The sequence below is a fragment of the Myxocyprinus asiaticus genome, chromosome 4, assembly GCF_019703515.2.
Source record: "Myxocyprinus asiaticus isolate MX2 ecotype Aquarium Trade chromosome 4, UBuf_Myxa_2, whole genome shotgun sequence".
Classification (NCBI taxonomy): Eukaryota; Metazoa; Chordata; class Actinopteri; order Cypriniformes; family Catostomidae; genus Myxocyprinus; species Myxocyprinus asiaticus.
In genome coordinates, this window is record NC_059347.1 from 24295037 (window position 1) to 24315501 (window position 20465).

A 20465-nucleotide genomic window follows, 5' to 3' on the forward strand; every position below is an offset into this window, starting at 1 on the left:
TCTCCTCCCAGTATTATATCATGACGGGTACCAGCAGCTTGCAACATCCCTTCCAGATCTATAAAAAAGCCCTGATCATCAATGTTAGGTGCGTAAATATTAGCCAAAATAAGACTTTGCCCCTGAATTTCTGCTAAAACAATAATGACTCTTCCTAATTTTTCTTTAATCTGTTTGAGACATTTGAATTGTAGATGCTTACTTATCAGTGTAATGACTCCCCTGCTCTTACTTGAGCCAGCACTAAAGAAAATATGTCCACCCCATATCTTCCCAAATTTTTCAGCTTCCTGCAGGGAAAGATGCGTTTCCTGAAGAAACACAATATCATATTTATTACGCTTAAGAAGAGAAATAACCTTCCTTCTTTTTATGGGGTGCCCCAACCCATTAACATTCCACAAGGAGAGAGACAATCCGCTCATATTAACATTTGACATTTTGACATATGAGAAAAAATTGATTGTGTCAAAAACAAAATTATAAAGACCACATCCAACATTAGTGCAATCAAACCCCGAACTTCCCCCAGAACCAAACAAACAGAAAAAATAAAAACGTGCACATTAACACCGCGCACGACAGCACCAACTGTCCATGCACGCCTACGAGAGCCCCCACGATAACTTTTCCATCAGATTGCTCAGATCCGGTGTGTCTTACAAATTTGTGAGACAGAGTTACAAAACAACAGATAATCTATAAAAAAAAAACTCCAACCAATAGACGGAATAAACACAAAGAACGTGTAGATTCATCCACATAACTGTCCTGAAGGTGTGTTATTCCACAAAACAAACTCCAGCCGCTAGGAGGAACCAGCACAAAAAAACTAAAAAAACAAAGGGGCACTCAGTTTCCTTGGACAGTCAAACGAATGTTTAGTGAGCCAGCCCATTCGGCTGCTACATGAGTGCAACAAATGACCTAATCACTCCAATGTCTTGCAAGAAATACTCCACAAAACCAATTCCAGCCAATAGGAGGCATAAGCACAAAGAACGTGCAGATTCATCCACTCAACAGTCCCGAAGGTGTGTTACTCCACAAAACAAACTCCAGCCGGTGGAACCAGCAAAAAAATAAAAAAATAAAAAAAAAGTTCCTCAAACATTCAAGTGAATATTCAGTGAGTCGGTCCATTCGGCTACAATGTAAGTACCACAAAATAACTTACTCCATTGACTTTATGAAGAATGTCGCATGCTGGGGACAAGTAAATGTTTTGCGGCCATCCTTAGCATCTATTCTCAATTTGGCCGGGAACATCAGTGCAAAAGTGACCTTCCATTGATGTAAGAGTTTCTTGCATTCCTTGAATCGATCACGTTTCTCTCATGTCGAATTCACAAAGTCTGGGAACAAGACAATGCTGTGGTTCTACTAAAAAAGCCTTCCTTTACTCCTCGCCTTGCGCAACACGAGATTTTTATCGGATGATTTCTGAAATTTGGCCAAAATTGATCGGGGCCTGTCTCCCTATGAGCTCACTCGATTTCCAGCTTATAGCCTGTTATGTCAAGCAGATTCAGAAAAAGCCTGTCCAGGAATTTCACCATATCCTGACCCTCTTCGGCATCAGGAATTCTGATGCTCGTAAGTTATTCCACAGGTTATGGTTCTCCATGTCCTCCAATTTCTCCCAGACGCACTCCAAATCCACCTTGGGCGCTAGCAGATTAGCAGTTAGTTCCATCTTCGATGACTCCAGATAATCGAGCTGTCTGACATCTCCCACTCTTGTGGCAGTGATCGATCGACGTATTACAGTGAAATCTTCCAAGTCAGCAATGACCTTCCTCAGCATTGCCAACATGTTTCTCATTTCAACATTTCTCACCGAATTTCCTGCACTTCCCTGACCAAATCGAGTACCGGGCTTGCGGCCTTCTCAGGGGTATCAGCTTGAGCACGTAAGTGTCTTTTAATGTCTACAGAGCCCGATATTTTTGAATTGACATATTGTCCTCCTAGAACAGTTATGGAACATAGTGTATTGAATCTCACCAGTTTATATCATTAAAAGTGTTAAAACTAGCAAAGTGCGGAGAGCTCGCTGTTCACACATCCAAACCTCGCATGGCGTCAAGTGACTTCCAGGCTACAGTATTTTATACATTCTACATTCAATATAGGACTCCAGTGAACAACTAGGACATCCCTGAGGATGTCCACTGATGTCAATGAAAAGAACTAGGCTAGAATGAATTTCCATGCTGGTCCAGGCTAGTCTATGCTGGTCAGTGCTGGTTTAGCTGGAGGACTAGAATAGCCATGCTTACCAGCACAAGATAGCTTGTGAAGATGAATAACAAAGTCTTTCTGGTAAATCTAAAACACAACATATGCTGATGACCAACTATGCTGGTCTTTTTTAAGAGAGGTTATATATCTGAAATCTTACCTGAGTCCCTAAGCAGGCCACCATCATGTGTGTGAGGAGTTTGGCAGCGAACATCAGGAATCTAGCGCACAGAAAATGGGATACAATGGCCAAGGCAAATCCTATGGGCCGGAAAGAGACACAAATTGTATGCATTTTCCCAAGAACACAAGGAATGCATCATTCCTTTTCACATGAAACTGGGATTGAGTCATCACAAGTATACTGTATAGAATGGAATTTATCTATAAGGATTTTAGACAAAACCAGTCCTGATCTTACCTGAGATACATATGAAGCCTGCAGCATAGAAGGCTTCGTTGAATGAAGCAAAACTTCCGGTTTCTGCATACGCTGAATAGACAGACAGATGTGTACACGCACACTCCACGAAATTCTGACTGTCGTCCACCACGCGACATAACTGACCATCAAACAACCAGCTGGAGAGGAGAAATCATTCCAAAATGATCATGACAAGTCACTTACTAGGTGCACATAACATTTTGCTATATTTATAAAGGTGAAGTGTGTAATTTCTGGGTCATGGGTGACAACAAATGGAATTGCAAAAATACTGCCCCACCCTTATCTTCCACTGGTTGTTCAAACAGGTAGTCCCGTCCCAAACTCACACCATAAATTGAGTCAGAAGTTGACATGTTGCAAATGTTTTGAAAGCGCCACAGAGCCAAAGCGTTTACACTCTTCAAGAAAGTGAACCTTCAAATGGCTTACTTTTGGTTGCATCTGTATATTTAATTGGGACAGAACTATTTTAACATTGAAAAAAATTACACACTTTAACGTCATTATGTATTTATTGCTTAATAAAATACTTTAATAAACATTCAATTTCAAGTTGAACATTGTGACTGAGAGGTTGTGAAAAGAGAATCTGGTTAGAGGAGTTTACCAGTCTTTCAGTATATTTTAGTTTAACCTTTTAAAGCATAATTTCAGAATGACAGATTTCTCTCCTTGGGGGGAAAATAAATGAAGACAGGGCTTAAATTCAACTTTACTGTCTGTTCATTCAAATGAAACTTATGTAAAACACCAATTTATCATTCCAAACTGTCTCTCATTTGTCTGAATTTCAGCTACTTGAGTTGTCTGAAGAAATAACTTAAATGCTCTGTGGTGTCTTAGACGTCAGTCAGGCATCCATTATTGCATAAGCAATGGTTATGAGGGTGAAAAAAGGTCCTGGACTTTAACAGAAAAATATTTATAATATCTGTTATCTAAAAGTATGACCCTAGGAGGGCTGTTTTACATCAAACCTGGAGAGAATTTGGGAACAAACAGTATAAGAATGACTTCCTAGCCAAGAACACACCATATAACAGACAGAACCTTCTCTGTCACATAGACACACACACACACATCCTAAAGAATGTATGAGGCAGGCATTAAAGGGGTTCGTCATGAAAGGTCATGAGCCCTGACCCTAAAACTCCACTGAACACACTGTCTGTCTCACTGATTAGTGCAAATTTCACACACGGATGCAGGCCAGATGAGGTCAGAGCTTTCCACACAGATGGTCTGTCAAATTCATTTAGATTAGGATTTTTATTTTGAATTAAATAAGCATGTAACTTTAAATCTGTTTTCATGCCCAAACAAGTTATGTATCATTACAGAGGGTAATGTGTGTGAGGCATTGTAGGACTGTAAATTATATAGGGGTCCCCCTCAATGAAAAAAAAATTCTTGCCCTCAGTAAATATTGCTAATCCAAATAAACAGATTTTACTTAAAAAAGTTGAGTTTTGAACTTTTAATTTGACTATATTTGTGACACAAGATATTGAGTGTATGCTACTCAAAATAATGAAGAACCTCAAAAGGTTATTTTGAGTGAATTCAAAAGTAGTCTGGAGTTTCATAAACCCAAATTAATTATTTAAGTTTCCATGGGAAATCACACGCACTCATTGCTGCTTGTTTAATGTACTGTATCAAAATAAAAGCAACACTATTTTATTGAGTGAAATCCACTTAAATGTGTAAGTTTACCTAATTCATTTGTGTTGGGTCAACATTAATATTTTTGCTGGCATTACTGAAACTGGACCCAGCATACTCAATGGAAAGAGTAAATGTTGAAATTAAGCGTTATTTTATGTGATACTGAGCAAGATTTGAAAGTATTTATTGTTCTGTTATGTTGAAATTTAGAACAGTTTCTGTAATGTTGGAGTTTTGAGGGTTGCCACTGTGGTGAAGAGTATAGCTTGAGCTTGCACTTATAAACTAAATATTAAATCCTAAAGTTGCTAGCATTTACACTTATTAATCTGAATGAGCTTAACATGGTCAATGGGGTAAACCTAGGCTCTTAGGGTAAAAAATAAATAAATAAATAAATAAATAAATAATAAAAAATTGTGTGATGCAGTATTTGCAGTGAAAACATTTGCAGAGAAACCAAAAAATTTGGACATTGCCAATTTTTTTTTTTTTTTAAAGAAATATTGCATAAAAAAGTGGTTGCAAATATTATGCACTTTATTTTTAGTTAAATCTACACATGATTTTTACAGTGCTAAACTTAAATCTTAAACTTAAATATCTACAGGTGTGTCATGCAGCACTTTAAAAACTAAATTGTATGCATGTGTTTATGTTTCAGTTAGAGACAATTACCTCTCTGCAGCCTGGTTCCACAACAGGCACAGAGACTGGCGAGGTTTCCCGCGTCGGTCTGGAGTGTGTATGCGGTAAACTATTTCTTGACCATCAGCGAGAGGTTTAGATCCTCTACCTTGCAGACTGACAGACAAAACCTGCACAAACATACATATCAGAATGGATTCAATGGAACCAGACAAAGCACAAAACACTGAGATTTGTGGTAAAATTTCAGATTCCAAAAGTAAATAAAATCCCTATCCTTATATTTCCTGCAAATGTCCTATTCAGGGAAACCCACTTACATGATTTTTGAAGCCACAAACAACACATTTAAAATCACAATTACACAACAGGTTAAAAGAGACAGAAAAGGGGAAAGTGAGTGAAAGGGAGAGAGGGAGTACAACTCAAAATGTTCAACTCAATAGTGTCATCTGCTGGACATGTGAAAGCTTGAATTCATTTTAACTAATTATTCAAACTAATTCTCATCTGACATGCTAATTTATCCTATTACATAATTATTTTACACAACCCATTAAAGGACCAGCTACTGTAGCACAAATGAAAACATCTTCCACAAAAGTTACTAATGAGTAATTAATCTTCTTTCCAAATGTGTATCCCTGTTAAAGGTCTGCATGGAAATGAGATACTGTGACCCAACCCAACCAGTACTTTCTTGTAATTGATAAAGGCCCATGGATCTTCGCACCCTATATTGGTAGAGCGCAGTGATCTTTTTCTTTTTCATCTACAACGAATACAGAAATAAGTGTTGAGTATTAATGGTTGGTGCGCTCTGAGACACCTCACCTTGTCATTTAAGGCGCTGGCTTTAGTGTTTGTAAGGAACCAGTGTTCAGTGTGATACTCTGTAAAGTGCACTTTACGGCAAGCGGACAGGACCATGCTGCCCATAGGTAGGGCTGGCACCTCCAGCAGGGTTTCGGGCAGGGTGAAGGTGTCTGCGTTCCTGCCTGTAAATGTGTGGCCATTGATCTGAGTGGGGTACCAATGATGAGCAGCTATAGAGAAATATGGGCAAGTGTCCAGTATGGTTGTGCCTCTGAAAAGAGAGAAAATCAAAGCAGAAAACAATCAGCAATGATAAAGAAACAAATAAAACCCATGACTGACAATAGACAGACCTCACCTCTTTCCATCTGCCCCACACTCTGTGTCTGTGACCAGCGTAAAGGCAAAGCGCTCCGCCACTTCAGCCAGCTGGCTCAGACCCCGGGTGTCTCCTCGGCTGGGGTTCGCCATGGCACACAGGAGGTCATAGATCAAGCTGCGGCTGCTGTCTTTTAGTGGAGTCTGCTCAGCATAATTCAAAATCTGAGAAAGAGAATCAATAAAGTATAACTAGAAAAAACAAGTATGGAAACTATATTATTATATTATAATACTAGACTTGTCCATGCAAAATTCACTGCTGCAATGCTAGGGTGTTCTAAGTGGTTGTATCTAGGTAGTTGTAGTATCTATTTTATTCCGTTGTGTCTATGATATTCTGTCCCTAATTATTGTTCGGGTCCGTCCTTCAATGCTAGTCTATGCCAGGACTCTTCAATTACTTTCTTGCGGGGGACTGATTATCCAAAAGAAAACTTGACGGGGGCCAAATGTTTTTTATATTTATCTTAGCTTGCACTTTGATTGTCAGTAACATGTTAACATAAAGGGGGGTAGCTAAACACTATTAATACTGTTAATACTGTTACATTAATACCCAAGTTCCTTCTTAAGATCTGGCTGAAATAAAACAAAAAACACGACTTAATAACCTTCACTAACTGTGATTCGGCTGCAGGCATGAGGCCGAAGACCGAGTGCCGTAAGTAATCACAGCAGTGCTGATTTAGGGCCATATAGCATGATTGCGAGTGTGATATTGCTTATATACAACAGTTCAATGAACAAGTAAAAGTTAAAAAATTAGGAAAAACTGAGTATGGTCATAAAAATGCATTTGTGCATGGAACTACTTTCTTATGCGACGGATCAGAATCTGCCGTTGCTGGTTAAAAAACAAATGATGTGTCCAAGCCTCCTTTAGTAATTAAAAAATGTCACTTCAGAAGTAGTATCACGGCTTGTGCTGCTTCTAACAAGTTATTGTATAGGATGTGTGTGTGTGTGTTTGTGTGTGTGTGTGTGTGTGTGTGTGTGTGTGTGTGAGTGAGAGAGAGAGAGAGAGAGAGAGAGCGTGTGCGATCACCTGTTGCCATACCCAAGCAGAAATGCTATCAGCTTTCTGAAGATCAGCTTTCTCAGTGGAAATGTAGCCGTCCAAGCGGGGGTATTTCTCCCTATTTTGTGGTAGCCAGTGCACAAGAGACTTTCACTATAGAAACCGCAATCTCCTCTGCCATTTTAAACAGCACGTCATCACCAATGTGGAAACTCTAATAAGAGGTAAGCGCCTTGAGTTGTGTAATTAATCAGTATGTTGTGTCTCTAAGCTGTGATGAGCCTTAATGCTGAAGTTGTTAGTTTGAAGCCGTTTAAAGCTATTTCCTAGCTTTAGTAGTGTAGTAGTAATACGAGCAATCACAGAGCACTGTTGTATGTAAACACTGGCTGACGCGGATTCACTTCACGTCACCTAACTGGCTCATATTACACATAAAAATTATCTTCTGCCACCACCTGCTGGCTAACATATGTAATGTAAAAAATAAAAAAAAAACATGTAAAAAGAGACACATACAGTAGCTCTTAACACATATGCACTGTTCTTACACTTTAGTTTAGAACGGCATGAACACAAGCGGAGTGATACACACGTGAAGCATCCGAGTGCTGATGGTGTGAGACCATCAGTGCTCATGGAACAACTCTCGTCCAATCAGATTAGAGGACCGGAACTAACTGTTGTATATATATATATATATAATGTATGTAGTGGCACTTCATTGACACTTTTTAAGCTCTATAGACCATGAACAGATGAGACAAGCCCATTTAACGCGTGAAGCATGAAGAATAAAAGCAACGTTTTCTGTACATCTTCTCTGAAGTTTCACTTTTCATCATCAATTTCAGTTTTGTTAAATATGATGTGCATATGAGCTGATGCTACTTGTAACAACTGCTGTGATAATACATTTACGTCTATAACACCACAGCTAAGTAATTTGCATAAATGCATTTGATTAAATAAGATGTGATCTAATATGTATGGTGGCTCAATGCAGCCACAAACTTTTTTCACTCAGTTATGTCGTAAAAACGACATCTTTTCTCGTAATAACAAGATTTGTAAAAATGGCATCTTTTCTCGTAATAACGAGATATGTTGAAAAAACGCCATCTTCTCGTAATAACGAGATATTATGCCATAAAAATGTAATCTTTTCTTGAAATAATGAGATGTTGTCGTAAAAACAACATCTTTTCTCGTAATAATGAGATATTATGCCATAAAAACAACATCTTCTCATAATAATGAGATATTATGTTGTAAAAATGACATATTTTCTAGTAATAATGTGATGTCATTAAAATGACATCTTTTCTAGTAATAACAAGCTATTATGTTGTAAAAACGACCTTTTCTCGTAATAACGAGATATGTTGTAAAACGTCATCTTTTCTCGTAATAACGAGCTATGTTGTAAAAACAACATCTTTTTTCGTAATAACAAGCTATTATGTTGTAATAACAACATCTTTTCTCGTAATAACAAGCTATTATGTTATAAAAACAACATCTTTTCTCGTAATAACGAGCTATTATGTTGTAAAAACAACATCTTTTCTCGTAATAACGACCTATGTTGTAAAAACGACACTTTTCTCGTAATAACGAGATATGTTGTAAAAACAACATCTTTTCTCGTAATAATGAGATATTATGTTGTAAAAATGACATCTTTACTCGTAATAACGAGATATTATGTTGTAAAAATGAAATTTTTTCTCATAATAACGAGATTTGTAAAAACGACATCTTTTCTCGTAATAATGAGATATTATGTTGTAAAAATGACATCTTTTCTCATAATAACGAGATTTGTTGTAAAAACGTCATCTTTACTCGTAATAACGAGATATTATGTTGTAAAAATTACATCTTTTCTTGTAATAATGAGATATGTTGTAAAAATTACATCTTTTCTCGTAAAAAGAGATATGTCATAAAACTACATCTTTTCTTATATTAATGATATACTATGTCATAAAAATTTTATATTTTCTCGTAAAAACTAAATCATGACACTTAACAACTGACAGTTCCTACGGTACTTTACCACTTTGTGCACTTGTTGGTAGTTGCAGCTCTGCTCTAGCCTATTTAAATAATGGCAAATTAATTCAACATATAACCATGGCACAGTTATTTGAAATAAATAATCTTAAATTTCTTCTCTGTTTAAGCCATAAAGACATTTTACAATGTGGAAGTAATGATGTAAAGTGCACGAACGTTGAACAATCTCTCATAAATTATCTGCAATCATTTGTAACATGATCTGTTTGATAAGTGGTCGATGAAATTATTGCATTATTTTCTAATCTAAGGGGATTTCTAATTGTCATTAAAAATAGCTGCTTTTTACGATTTTACACTATCATAACTTTTTTATAAAACAAATATTATATTCTCGTCCTTTTTGCAAACACTCCAAAACATCTTGGCCTGCAGTTTACACTAACACAGTTCAGAAAACATTGCCAAGCTTAATTTTTTGGAATATGTTCCTCTAAAACCTGGCGATTCTGGAGAAAAATCCCAAAATTCATGCTGACTTGACAAAATGTCACAAAATAAAACAATTTTACATGTAGGATTAATTTACCACTGAGTAGCCTACACCAAACTGTAAGCACAGAAGGGCTGGGACATGAAAAGTGATACATAGCCTAAGTTTATTTGTGAGATGCTCAAAATATCTGGCTAAAACAACAGATCTCGTTATTTTTTCTTGTCGTACTTTTTTGCAACATAATAGCTCGTTATTACGAGAAAAGATGTCGTTTTAACGACACAATATCTCGTTATTATGAGAAAAGATGTGGTTTTTACAACATAACTGAGTGAAAAATATAATACGTACGTGGCAGCATTGAGCCACTGTAATTATGCTCACCTGTGCATCTTTTCATGTTTTGGAAAGCAGCGTCACTGAACGATGGCCAGAGAATCATAAACAAGCACGCTTGTACATGCCACTGAATGTTGTTAAACTCAGTGCCGAATGCTGGTGCGCAAGCCGCTCATTATTGTTAAATTACTGCTGAGTTTTGCACAGAGAGTGTTCTGATGAACACAATACAAGACTAATTTTCATAACTAATTCTATGACTTTGTTTATAGTTATTTTAACAAAAAGAAAATGAGAACAGAGAGCTTCAATAAACCAGCTACATTGTTCAAAACTATAGAGTACAATCCCCTGATTTGCTTGGATATTTTCACTAGTAGTGTAAATTAGTGGAGCACTATTTCCAGTAACTGGCTACTACAGAATAACTGAAAAACAATGCTTTTTGCCAAGATTACAGTGTTTTTTATGCATTGGAGCCTTGTGGCTGGACATTTGAGCTTTGTAGTCCCTAGATAAGAGATATCTATGAACTTCAGTAACAAAATCATTGTAAGGAAAGTTGTCTAATTGCTCTCTTGGGGCCAATATGTGGCCCTTCATTGTTCTTAAAAATGAGCACTGACCTACCACTTCCTTTACTACCATATTCAAAATGTTGCAAGATCCAGCTACTAGTAATAGTTGCAACATTGTAAATGACATTCATGACTTTCTTACATAAGACAACATTGTTTATCATTCACTTTCACACACTATCACTTTCTTTTTATGATTACTTAACTTTCAAAATTAGGACTTTAGGATTTCTCCGGACACCTATTTCAGAGATATCTGCCATGTAGTAGGAATGTTGTATGTGTGGTATTTAAAAAATAAATAAAAATAAATCCCTTTTTGAGACATCACCAAATTACTTTTTTTAGATTGAGCTAACTTTTGGGGAAATTTTTCTGCTGTTACAAACACCTCCTTCACTTACCTTGCTCATTCCATCTAACACTGCAGTCAGCTGCTCTTGGGTGATGTCTTTACTGACTTTATTGATAAGCCCCTGCACGACTCTGTTGATGATGGTCTCATCCAGAGGCTGATGCAGCTGATCCAGCAGGGCCCACACCGCCTGAGACTCTGAGTCTGAAACCAGAGTCACGTTGGCCAGTCCGAATTCTGGGTGAACCCGAGCACCGCCGGTCGCATCGTAGAGAACCACACGGAATCGTTTAGGTGTTGGGTTGGAGGAACCAGTGGCTGGCGTGAGGGCCACATTCAGGCCAGCACTACTCTGTCCCAACTCAAAGATAAGAGTGCCCTGTGCCATGACAAAGTCTTGACCCGCTACAGCAGGCCAGATCAGAGTGGAGCCAATAGATTCTGCTTTCTGAAGCTCCTATGAGAGCAGATAACACAGATTACAGGATGTTTAGAGCAATCTCAAATTTCAAACTCCATATTTAGCTTTTTCTTACTTTACATGTTGTATACATTCATTTGAATTGTAATATCAAAGATACAGGCACAGACAAGTATCAATGGCAGGCAAATGCCACGATCATACCAATAAACAAATATATACATACAGCATACTGTTAAAATATAGGAAATGAAAAGCCTGAAGACAAAAAGGTAACTGTTAGGGAAGAAAATTTGAGAGATGGTGGAAAGGAAAGGAAATCCTGCTGAAAATAACAGCATTTCCCTATCTGTCACTCACTCGACGTTGTGTCGATGTAGTGACACTAGGGGTCACTCTTGGGAGCCCGAAACACCTCTGGTCTTTGAAAAAAGGCCAATGAGAATTGGCGAGTGGTATTTGCATACCACTCCCCCGAACATACGGGTATAAAAGGAGCTGGTATGCCACCACTCATTCAGATTTTCTCTTCGGAGCCGAACGGTCAATGCCCTTTGAGCTGAATTCCCACGGCTGTCCATTCACCTCTGCTGGATCTGACGGCGCATTTCAGCGGCTTCTCCCCCTCTGCACTGAACCACTGCAGAGAATGCCCCTGGGCGCTTCGGCAGAAATAAAAGAGTATATTCTAAAAAAAGAGTATATTTCTCTAAAAGAGCATGGAACATATTTTTAAAGATGCCCTTCCGTTTGTGTGTTATTCCTGGTTGCGGTCGTTATCTCTCGCCTTCTGACGGTCACGATCGCTGTCTTTCGTATTTGGGCGCTACCCACGCGGAGACAGCGTTCGTGGATGGGTCATGTACTCATTGCGAGAACATGACCATGGCAATGTTGCAGTCGTGGCTTGCCTCCGTAAGAAAGCAAGCCACCCCAGCGGCTCCCCGCCTCGGTCCTTCTATCTGCGGGTATGAGACCAGCACCGCTAGCACTGGGGGCGATTTGGGGCCCTCAATGGGACCACCTCCGCCGGGTATCCCCCCACGGACCTCCCATTCCCCAGCACGCTCATCTGCCCTTATCGGCTTCCGGATGAGTCCGCCGGCTCGTCTCACGGCGAGTTCGACTTCTTGTTCAGAGCCCGCGAAGGTGATGAGCTCTCGAGCCCAGCATCGGAGAGCGGGCTCATCCAGCTGGGCTTCCCACCTAGAGTACGGTCGCCCAGTCACAGGCTGACGTGGAGATGTCGGGCTAGAGTGGAACCTTCCGCTCTCTGTTCTTCCTGGAAGTGCACGAGTCGTGGGAGGCACCTTTTACTGCCCGGTCCCATCTTTCAGCTCCCCCACCCTCACTACCCTTGATGGTGGGGTGGCCAAGGGCTATTCGGTGATCCCCCTGGTGGATATGGCGCTCGCAGTGCACCTATGCCCGCAGAGCGCCGCCACCTGGCACGGGCACCCGTCCAGGGCCTGTAGGTTTACGTCATCCCTGACGGCCAAGGCCTATGGTGCTGCTGGACAAGTTGCCTCCGCCATGCACACCACGGCTCTCCTGCAAGTCTACCAAGCCAGGGCACTAAAGAAACTGCACGAGGGTAGGTCTGCCCCGGGATTGATGCAGGAACTGCGCTCGGTGACCGACCTCGCCCTCTGGGTGACGAAGGTCATGCCGTGGTCTCTCGGGCAGACGATGTCCACCTTGATGGTCCAGGAGCGCCACCTTCGGCTCAACCTGGTCGAGATGGGAGAGGCCAACTAGGCACGGTTCCTTGGCGCCCCCATTTCCCAGGTTGGCCTGTTCGGTGACACCGTCAAGGACTATGCCCAGCAGTTCTCGGCGGTGAAGCAGCAGACGGAAGCTATCCAACACATCCTGCCCCGGCGTGGCTCAAGATCCCGCACCCCGTCTGCTCGTCGCCAAGCGCTATTCAGTTCGCCAGTCGTCTGCCCAGGTTCAGTGGTGTCCACTTCACCTTGTTGAAGGGCAAGAATGCCACTACCTTGTGCGTGGAAATCGCTACCCTCCTACGGAAGGGTGTGATAAAGCCTGTCCCTACGGCTGAGATGTAGAAGGGGTTTTACAGCCCCTACTTCATTGTACTGAAGAAAGGCAGTGGGTTGCGGCCAATCTTGGACCTGCGAGTACTGAACCGGGCTTTACACAGACTCCCATTCAAGATGCTGACGCAAAAATGGCAAAAACGATTCTAGCGAGCGTCCGGCATCAAGATTGGTTCGCGGCGGTAGACCTGAAGGACGCGTACTTCCACATCTCGATTCTACCTCACGTCTTCACGAAGGTCGCAGAGGCAGCCCTTGCCCCATTAAGGGAAGTGGGTATTCGCATCCTTAACTATCTCGACAACTGGCTAATCCTAGCTCACTCTCAGGATGTGTTGTGCGCACAGAGACCTGGTGCTCGCACACCTCAGCTGACTAGGGCTTCGGGTCAATTGGGAAAAGAGCAAGCTCCTCCCGGTTCAGTGCATCTCTTTTCTCGGCTTGGAGTTGGACTCAGTCTCGATGACGGCGTGTCTCACGAACGAGCACGCACAGTCGGTGCTGACCTATTTGAAGGCATTCAGACAGAAGATAGCAGTTCCACTTAAACTGTTTCAGAGGCTCCTGGGGCATATGGCATCCTCAGCGTTGGCCACATCGCTCGGGTTGATGCATATGAGACTGCTTCAGCACTGGCTCCAGACTTGAGTCCCGAGATGGGCATGGTGCCACGGGACACATCACGTGGCCATCACGCCGGTCTGTCGCCGCCCCTTCAGCCCTTGGACCAACCTCACATTTCTACGGGCAGGCCTTCCCCTAGAGCAGGTCTCCAGGCGCGTCGTGGTTATGACAGATGCCTCCAAAACGGGCTGTGGCGCTGTATGCAAAGGGCACGCAGCCGCCGGCTCCTGGACGGTCCCATGGCTACGTTGGCACATCAACTGCCTCAAGTTGTAGGCAATTCTGCTCGCCCTGCGGAGGTTTTGGCCGTTGATCCAGGGCAAGCATGTGTTAGTTCGGACAGACAACACGGCAATGGTGGCATACATCAACCATCAAGGCAGTTTACGCTCCCGTTGTATGTCACAACTCGCCTGCCGTCTCCTCCTCTAGAGTCAGCAGCACCTCAAGTCGCTGCGAGCCACTCACATTCCAGGCGACCTCAACACTGCAGCGGACGTGCTGTCATGACAGGTTACTCTCAGGGGAGAGTGGAGACTCCACCCTCAGGTGGTCCAGCTGATTTGGAGTTGATTCGGGCAGGCACTGGTAGACCAGTTCGCTTCCCGAGAATCCTCCCACTGCCCGCTCTGGTATGCCCTGACTGAGGCACCTCTCGGTATAGACGCGCTGGCACACAGCTGGCCCCCTGGACTACGCAAATATGCATTTCCCCCAGTGAGCCTACTTGCACAGACCCTGTGAAAGGTCAGGGAGGACGAGGAGCTGGTCGTCCTAGTAGCAACCTACTGGCCCACCCAGACGTGGTTCTTGGACCTCACGCTCCTTGCGACCATCTGGCACCCATGACCAGACCTCTGGAATCTCCATATCTGGCCCCTGGACGGGACACGGAACACTTAAGTGGCCTACCACCCGCGGTGGTAGACATGATCACTCAGGCTAGGCTCCCTCTACGAGGCGCCTGTATGCTTTGAAGTGGCATCTGTTTGCTAAGTGGTGTTCTTCCCGACGCAAGACCCCCAGAGATGTGCAGTCAGATCGGTGCTTTCCTTCCTGCAGGAGAGGTTGGAGGGGAGGCTGTCCCCCTCCACCTTGAAGGTGTATGTAGCCACTATAGCGGCACACCATGACACAGTGGACGGTAAGTCCTTAGGGAAGCATGACCTGATCATCAGGTTCCTGAGAGGCACCAGGAGGTTGAATCCCTCCAGACCACGCCTCATTCCCTCATGGGACCTCTCTGTAGTTCTTCAGGGTCTACGGGGAGCCCACTTTGAGCCCCTAGAGTCAGCTGAGCTTAAGGCACTCTCTTTAAAGACTGCCCTCCTGACTGCACTCACTTCCATCAAGAGGGTAGGAGACCTGCAAGCGTTCTCTGTCAGCGAAACGTGCCTGGATTTCGGTCCGGGCTACTCTCATGTGATCCTGAGACCCTGACCGGGCTATGTGCCCAAGGTTCCCATGACCCCATTTAGGGATCAGGTGGTGAACCTGCAAGCACTGCCCCAGGAGGAGGCAGACCCAGCCCTGACATTGCTGTGTCTGGTGCGTGCTTTACGCATCTATTTGGATCACACGCAGGGCTTTAGAGTCTCTGAGCAGCTCTTTGTCTGCTTTGGTGGACAGCGGAAAGGAAGCGCTGTCTCCAAGCAGAGGATCGCCCACTGAGTCATTGACGCCATAGCAATGGCATATCACGCTCAGGACGTGCCGCCCCCTGTAGGGCTACGAGCCCATTCTACCAGGAGTGTGGCGGCCTTCTGGGCCTTGACCAGTGGCACCTCTCTAACAGACATTTGCAGAGCAGCGCAAATTGGGCAACACCCAACACCTTTGCGAGGTTCTACAATCTCCGGGTTGAGCTGGTTTTGTCCTGTGTAGTGGCAGACACAAGCAGTTAAGTCCGGTACATCTGGCCAGGTGTATCGCTTGCACATAGTGCCTTTCACCTCCCCTGAGCTGAAGACATGCGCTGTTGACTCCCAGTAGTGTTCACAAAGTGTGTTTCCTGGATGAATTCCTCCGAGCCCTGTGGCAGACGAGTTTGCTGAGAAACTCGCTGCCGGCTTAGTACATGTGCTAACTAAGCCCTGTACTGGGGTAGGTGCTCCGCATGTGTTGGTTCCCCATAGGTGACCCCATGCGACGTACATCTTCCGCTAAATCATTTCCCTGTTGGTAAACTGCATCTTCCTTGAGCAGAGGCCCCTCTGCCCCAGTCACCATGTTTGTAGAAACTCCTACCCCGTAGGGTAGGACCTACCATGGGACTTCTCCACATGACATACTTCCGACAAGGCTCGGCAAGACCATGCGACAAATTTCCACTCAAAATACACCCCCCATCTCTGAGCGGGGTGTGATCTCCACGGTGTCTTCCCCTTGGGAGTGACACCCCCCTGACGTAGATATTGGTGACCCCAGTTGGTTAACAAATTTCACTCTTTTTTGGGGAGAGAAAAAAGAGGATAAGTGGCCACGACTGGGCTAGCCTGTCCCTATCCTTTGGGCAGTCGACTTGTCCCCGAAGGGCCGTTCGATGCTCATAACAGCGTTGGGGGAGGTTATGTGTCGGCCTGGTGCGCTGGCTACGAGGCACACAGTGGTCTGCCCGTCTCGCACCGCCAGCTCACGTAACACAGTTCAGCTAGTTGTGGCGTTTCGTATAGGGACCCCTTGTGTCACTACATCGACACAATGTCATGTGAGTGACAGATAGGGAATGTCCTGGTTACTTTCGTAACCTCCGTTCCCTGATGGAGGGAACGAGACATTGTGTCCCTCCTGCCACAATGCTGGACTACCCGCTGAAATGGCGCGGGACCTTGTTTCGGCTCCTCAGCACAAAACCTGAATGAGTGGTTGCATACCAGCTCCTTTTATACCCGTATGTTCGGGGGAGTGGTATGCAAATACCACTCGCCAATTCTCATTGGCCTTTTGTCAAAGACCAGAGGTGTTTCGGGCTCCCAAGAGTGACCCCTAGTGTCACTACATCGACACAACATCTCATTCCCTCCATCAGGGAATGGAGGTTAAGAAAGTAACCAGGACGTTCTACCCACTGATTACAGCTAATGGGTAATACATTTGTGTAACCACATTTTCAGCAAGAAACTACTGGTAAGTAATACAGGATATGCTCTAAACTTGTAATTTATTATTTTGTTAAAATCACGTGCATAAGTATATGCATTACCTGTGCCTCCTTGCCTCCATATCTTGTATATTATTTTGAGTACTTTTTTTTCTGTGCATAATTTATTTTTAGTTTGGAATAAACTTCACCAGTCAAATGAACCTCACCTCCATGCGGTACTTTACAGAGATTGTTGATGCTGTACTGGCGTCCCTGTAGACCTGAAGACTGACACTCGTGGCTCGGAGTGTGACCACAGGTAGTCTGGATCCCTGGGCAAAGTACACCAGCCCCCGAGGGTCATCACTCTCCAGCATGGTGACATTGGCAAAGCGTGCGGTCTGGTTTATGGCAGCACCCTCACCCACTTTATAGACCTCCACCAGAAACCACATCTGGTACTCTGGGTCCTAACAGTGCACAAACCAAAAACAATCAAAGCACTTGTAAAAATGTGCTGTAGAAAACAGGGAAGAAGCTGATCTGGAAGCAGAGATATTGATTAATGTGGAGAGATCAGGAGATGCTTGTCAGCAAAGCTAAAAGCCCAAGGTGAGAAAGACATCAAGAGCAGAACAAATTCAGGGTTTGAGATTAACGCTTGTCCTCGCTTCATCTGTTAACATTTTTAATGTGTTTTCAAATGGCCATTTTTAATGTAACTGCAGTATTGACTTGTGCTCTTAAAGTGATAACAAAAATGAAAATTCTGTCATCATTAACTCACCTTCATGTTGTTGCAAACTTGTAGACCTATGAATTTTCTATGATTTTTTTCATCCATGAAATCCAAAAGGAGTTAGGCAAAATGTTAGTTTAAGTCACCATTCACTTTCATGCATTGTACGGTAAAAAAGATGCAGTGACAGCGAATGGTGACTGAGACTAACATTCTGCGTAACTTCTAAATTTGTGTTCCACGGAAAAGAGATATTCATACATATTTGAGGGTGAGTTATGATGACAGAAATTTAACTATGTCATTATATATAATATACTGTAAATGTACATACAGTATAACATAAAGGTCAGTCAGCACATGACTGCATTATGTCTTGCTGGGAAACAAGTGACTGAAGGCCATAATGTAGGCTACATACTTTAAAAATCATTCCATCTGAATAAAACAATGTAAGAAGTGTGAAATTGTGCCCCCTGTGAGATTTAGGTGAGATTGTTGTAATTTTTTTGTATTATGTACATTTTTTAGTACTACAAATTTTACTCTTGAGTAAAATTACAACTTGGGGGTTATAATCGAGTTGATTACATAGGTATACTTTTAAGTTGGGTATGAGTCATAATTTTAGAAAACATATAACAGAAAATATGACCAGTGAATGACCAATTTACTTGACAAGCACATAACAAAGCTTAATATCAAGCCCTAAAATATGAGTGGAAAATGATGAATGGGAAGACAGCAAAAGGAAAACTGGTATGCTCTGCAATCCTTTAGTCTAAGTCCACATCCACACTAATATGTTTTCATTGAAAATGCATCATTTTCTCAATGTTTTGGCCTTCCGTCCACACTGAGACGGCATTTTTGTCAGCGAAAACAGAGCTTTTCGAAAATGCTCTCCCAAGTGGATAAATTTGAAAACGCTGTCTTCGCGTTGTAGTGTGGACTGAGAAAACAGATATTTCTGAAAATTATGACGTATTTGTTGTTATGTGACGCAGTCATGTGACCATTCAACCCAAAACAATCAAGATGGCATCCCATGTTGTAGCGGTGCTGATGTGCATGATATCCACATTGAGTGTTGTTAAAGATAAATGTTACTTTGTACAACCTTCACATTGCATTCCTTCAAAAGTGTTTAAGTGTTTAAGACCGTACATGGACCGGCAATTTTTCGCATGCGTAGTAAGGGGATTTAAGAGTTCCCTGTCTCGACGTATCAATGTAGTGACACTAGGGGTTCGATCTTGAAAGCCCCAATCACCTTTGCTTAAAATAGAAACAGCCAATGAGAATTGGCGAGTGGAATTTGCATGCCACTCTCCACACCGGACATACGGGTATAAAAGGAGATGGCGTGCACCACTCATTCAGATTTTTTTCTTCGGAGCCGAATGCATGTATTGTGTTCATCCCATGACCTACGCTTATGCTGTTGGATTTACTGTGCATATCAGTGGTCACCCACACATGGTCGAGTGTTGTGCTTCCCTTGGGCGCTTCGGCAGCTGAGTCTACAGGTGCTAAAAGAGTATATTCTAAAAGAGTATATTTTCTACTAAAAGAGCACAAACGATTGGCATCTTTTTAAAGACGGCCTTTCGCCTTTGTTCTACTGGATGTGGCCATTATCTCTCCCCTCCAGATAACCATGAAATCTGTCTCGAATGCTTGGGGCGCCAGCACGCCGAGGCAACTTTTGTGGAGGGGTTATGCTCTCATTACGAGAACATGCCCATGAGAACGTTGCAGTCGCGGCTCACTTCCTTCTTCATGATGCAGGGAGCCACCGCGGCTGCTTCCCAAACCTCTCCGTCCTGGGCTGAAACTCAGGCGGCCGGGTTGGCGAGCACCGCGGGTGATCTGGATGTGGACATGGGAGCATTTCTGCTGGCTACTTTGACATACATATGACATCCTCGGCGGCAGTTCTACCCCTCGGGTTGATGCATATGAGACTGCTTCAGCACTGGCTACAGAATCGAGTCCCGAGGTGGGCATGGTGCCACGGCACCCAGCATGTGAATACCATGCCATGGTGTCGTCAGACTTTCAGCCCTTGGTCGGACCGGGCATTTCTACGGGCAGGCGTTTCCCTAGAGCAGGTCTCAAGGCACGTCGTGGTCACAATAGATGCGTCAAACTCGGGCTGGGGTGCCGTGTGCAACGGGCAAGCAGTATCGGGGCTCTGGACAGGACCCCAACTTCAATGGCACATCAACTGCTTAGAATTGCTGGCGGTATTGCTGGCCCTTCAGAGGCTTTGACCATTGATTCAGGGCAAGCATGTGTTGGTCCAGACCAACAACACAGCGACCGTGGTGTACATAAACCGCCAAGGCAGCGTACGCCCACGTCGCATGGCGCAACTCACCCGCCGCCTCCTCCTTTGGAGTCAGCAGACGTTGAAATCTCTGCCAGCCACTCACCTCTCCCTCCTGGAGAAGGAAGAGCACTTCCCAGCATTATTCCAGGAGGTGCTCGGCGGGAAATTGCTAAACAGCAAATATCAGGAAA

The 20465-nt window shown here is 43.3% G+C and overlaps 1 protein-coding gene across 2 annotated transcripts in view; it reads right to left on the reverse strand.

Annotated features, from left to right (window-relative positions):
- LOC127436647 (adhesion G-protein coupled receptor V1) overlaps positions 1 to 20465 on the reverse strand; it is a 214255-nt gene that overhangs the window by 97875 nt on the left and 95915 nt on the right. For both annotated transcript variants that reach the window (XM_051690924.1, XM_051690913.1), the window contains exons 76-82: positions 17428 to 17670; positions 11063 to 11470; positions 6183 to 6367; positions 5843 to 6095; positions 5039 to 5178; positions 2666 to 2826; positions 2405 to 2505 (exon numbers count right to left, since the gene is read on the reverse strand). In XM_051690924.1, coding sequence (XP_051546884.1) covers positions 2405 to 2505; positions 2666 to 2826; positions 5039 to 5178; positions 5843 to 6095; positions 6183 to 6367; positions 11063 to 11470; positions 17428 to 17670 — 1491 coding nt within the window. The remainder of the gene's footprint in view (positions 1 to 2404; positions 2506 to 2665; positions 2827 to 5038; positions 5179 to 5842; positions 6096 to 6182; positions 6368 to 11062; positions 11471 to 17427; positions 17671 to 20465) is intronic.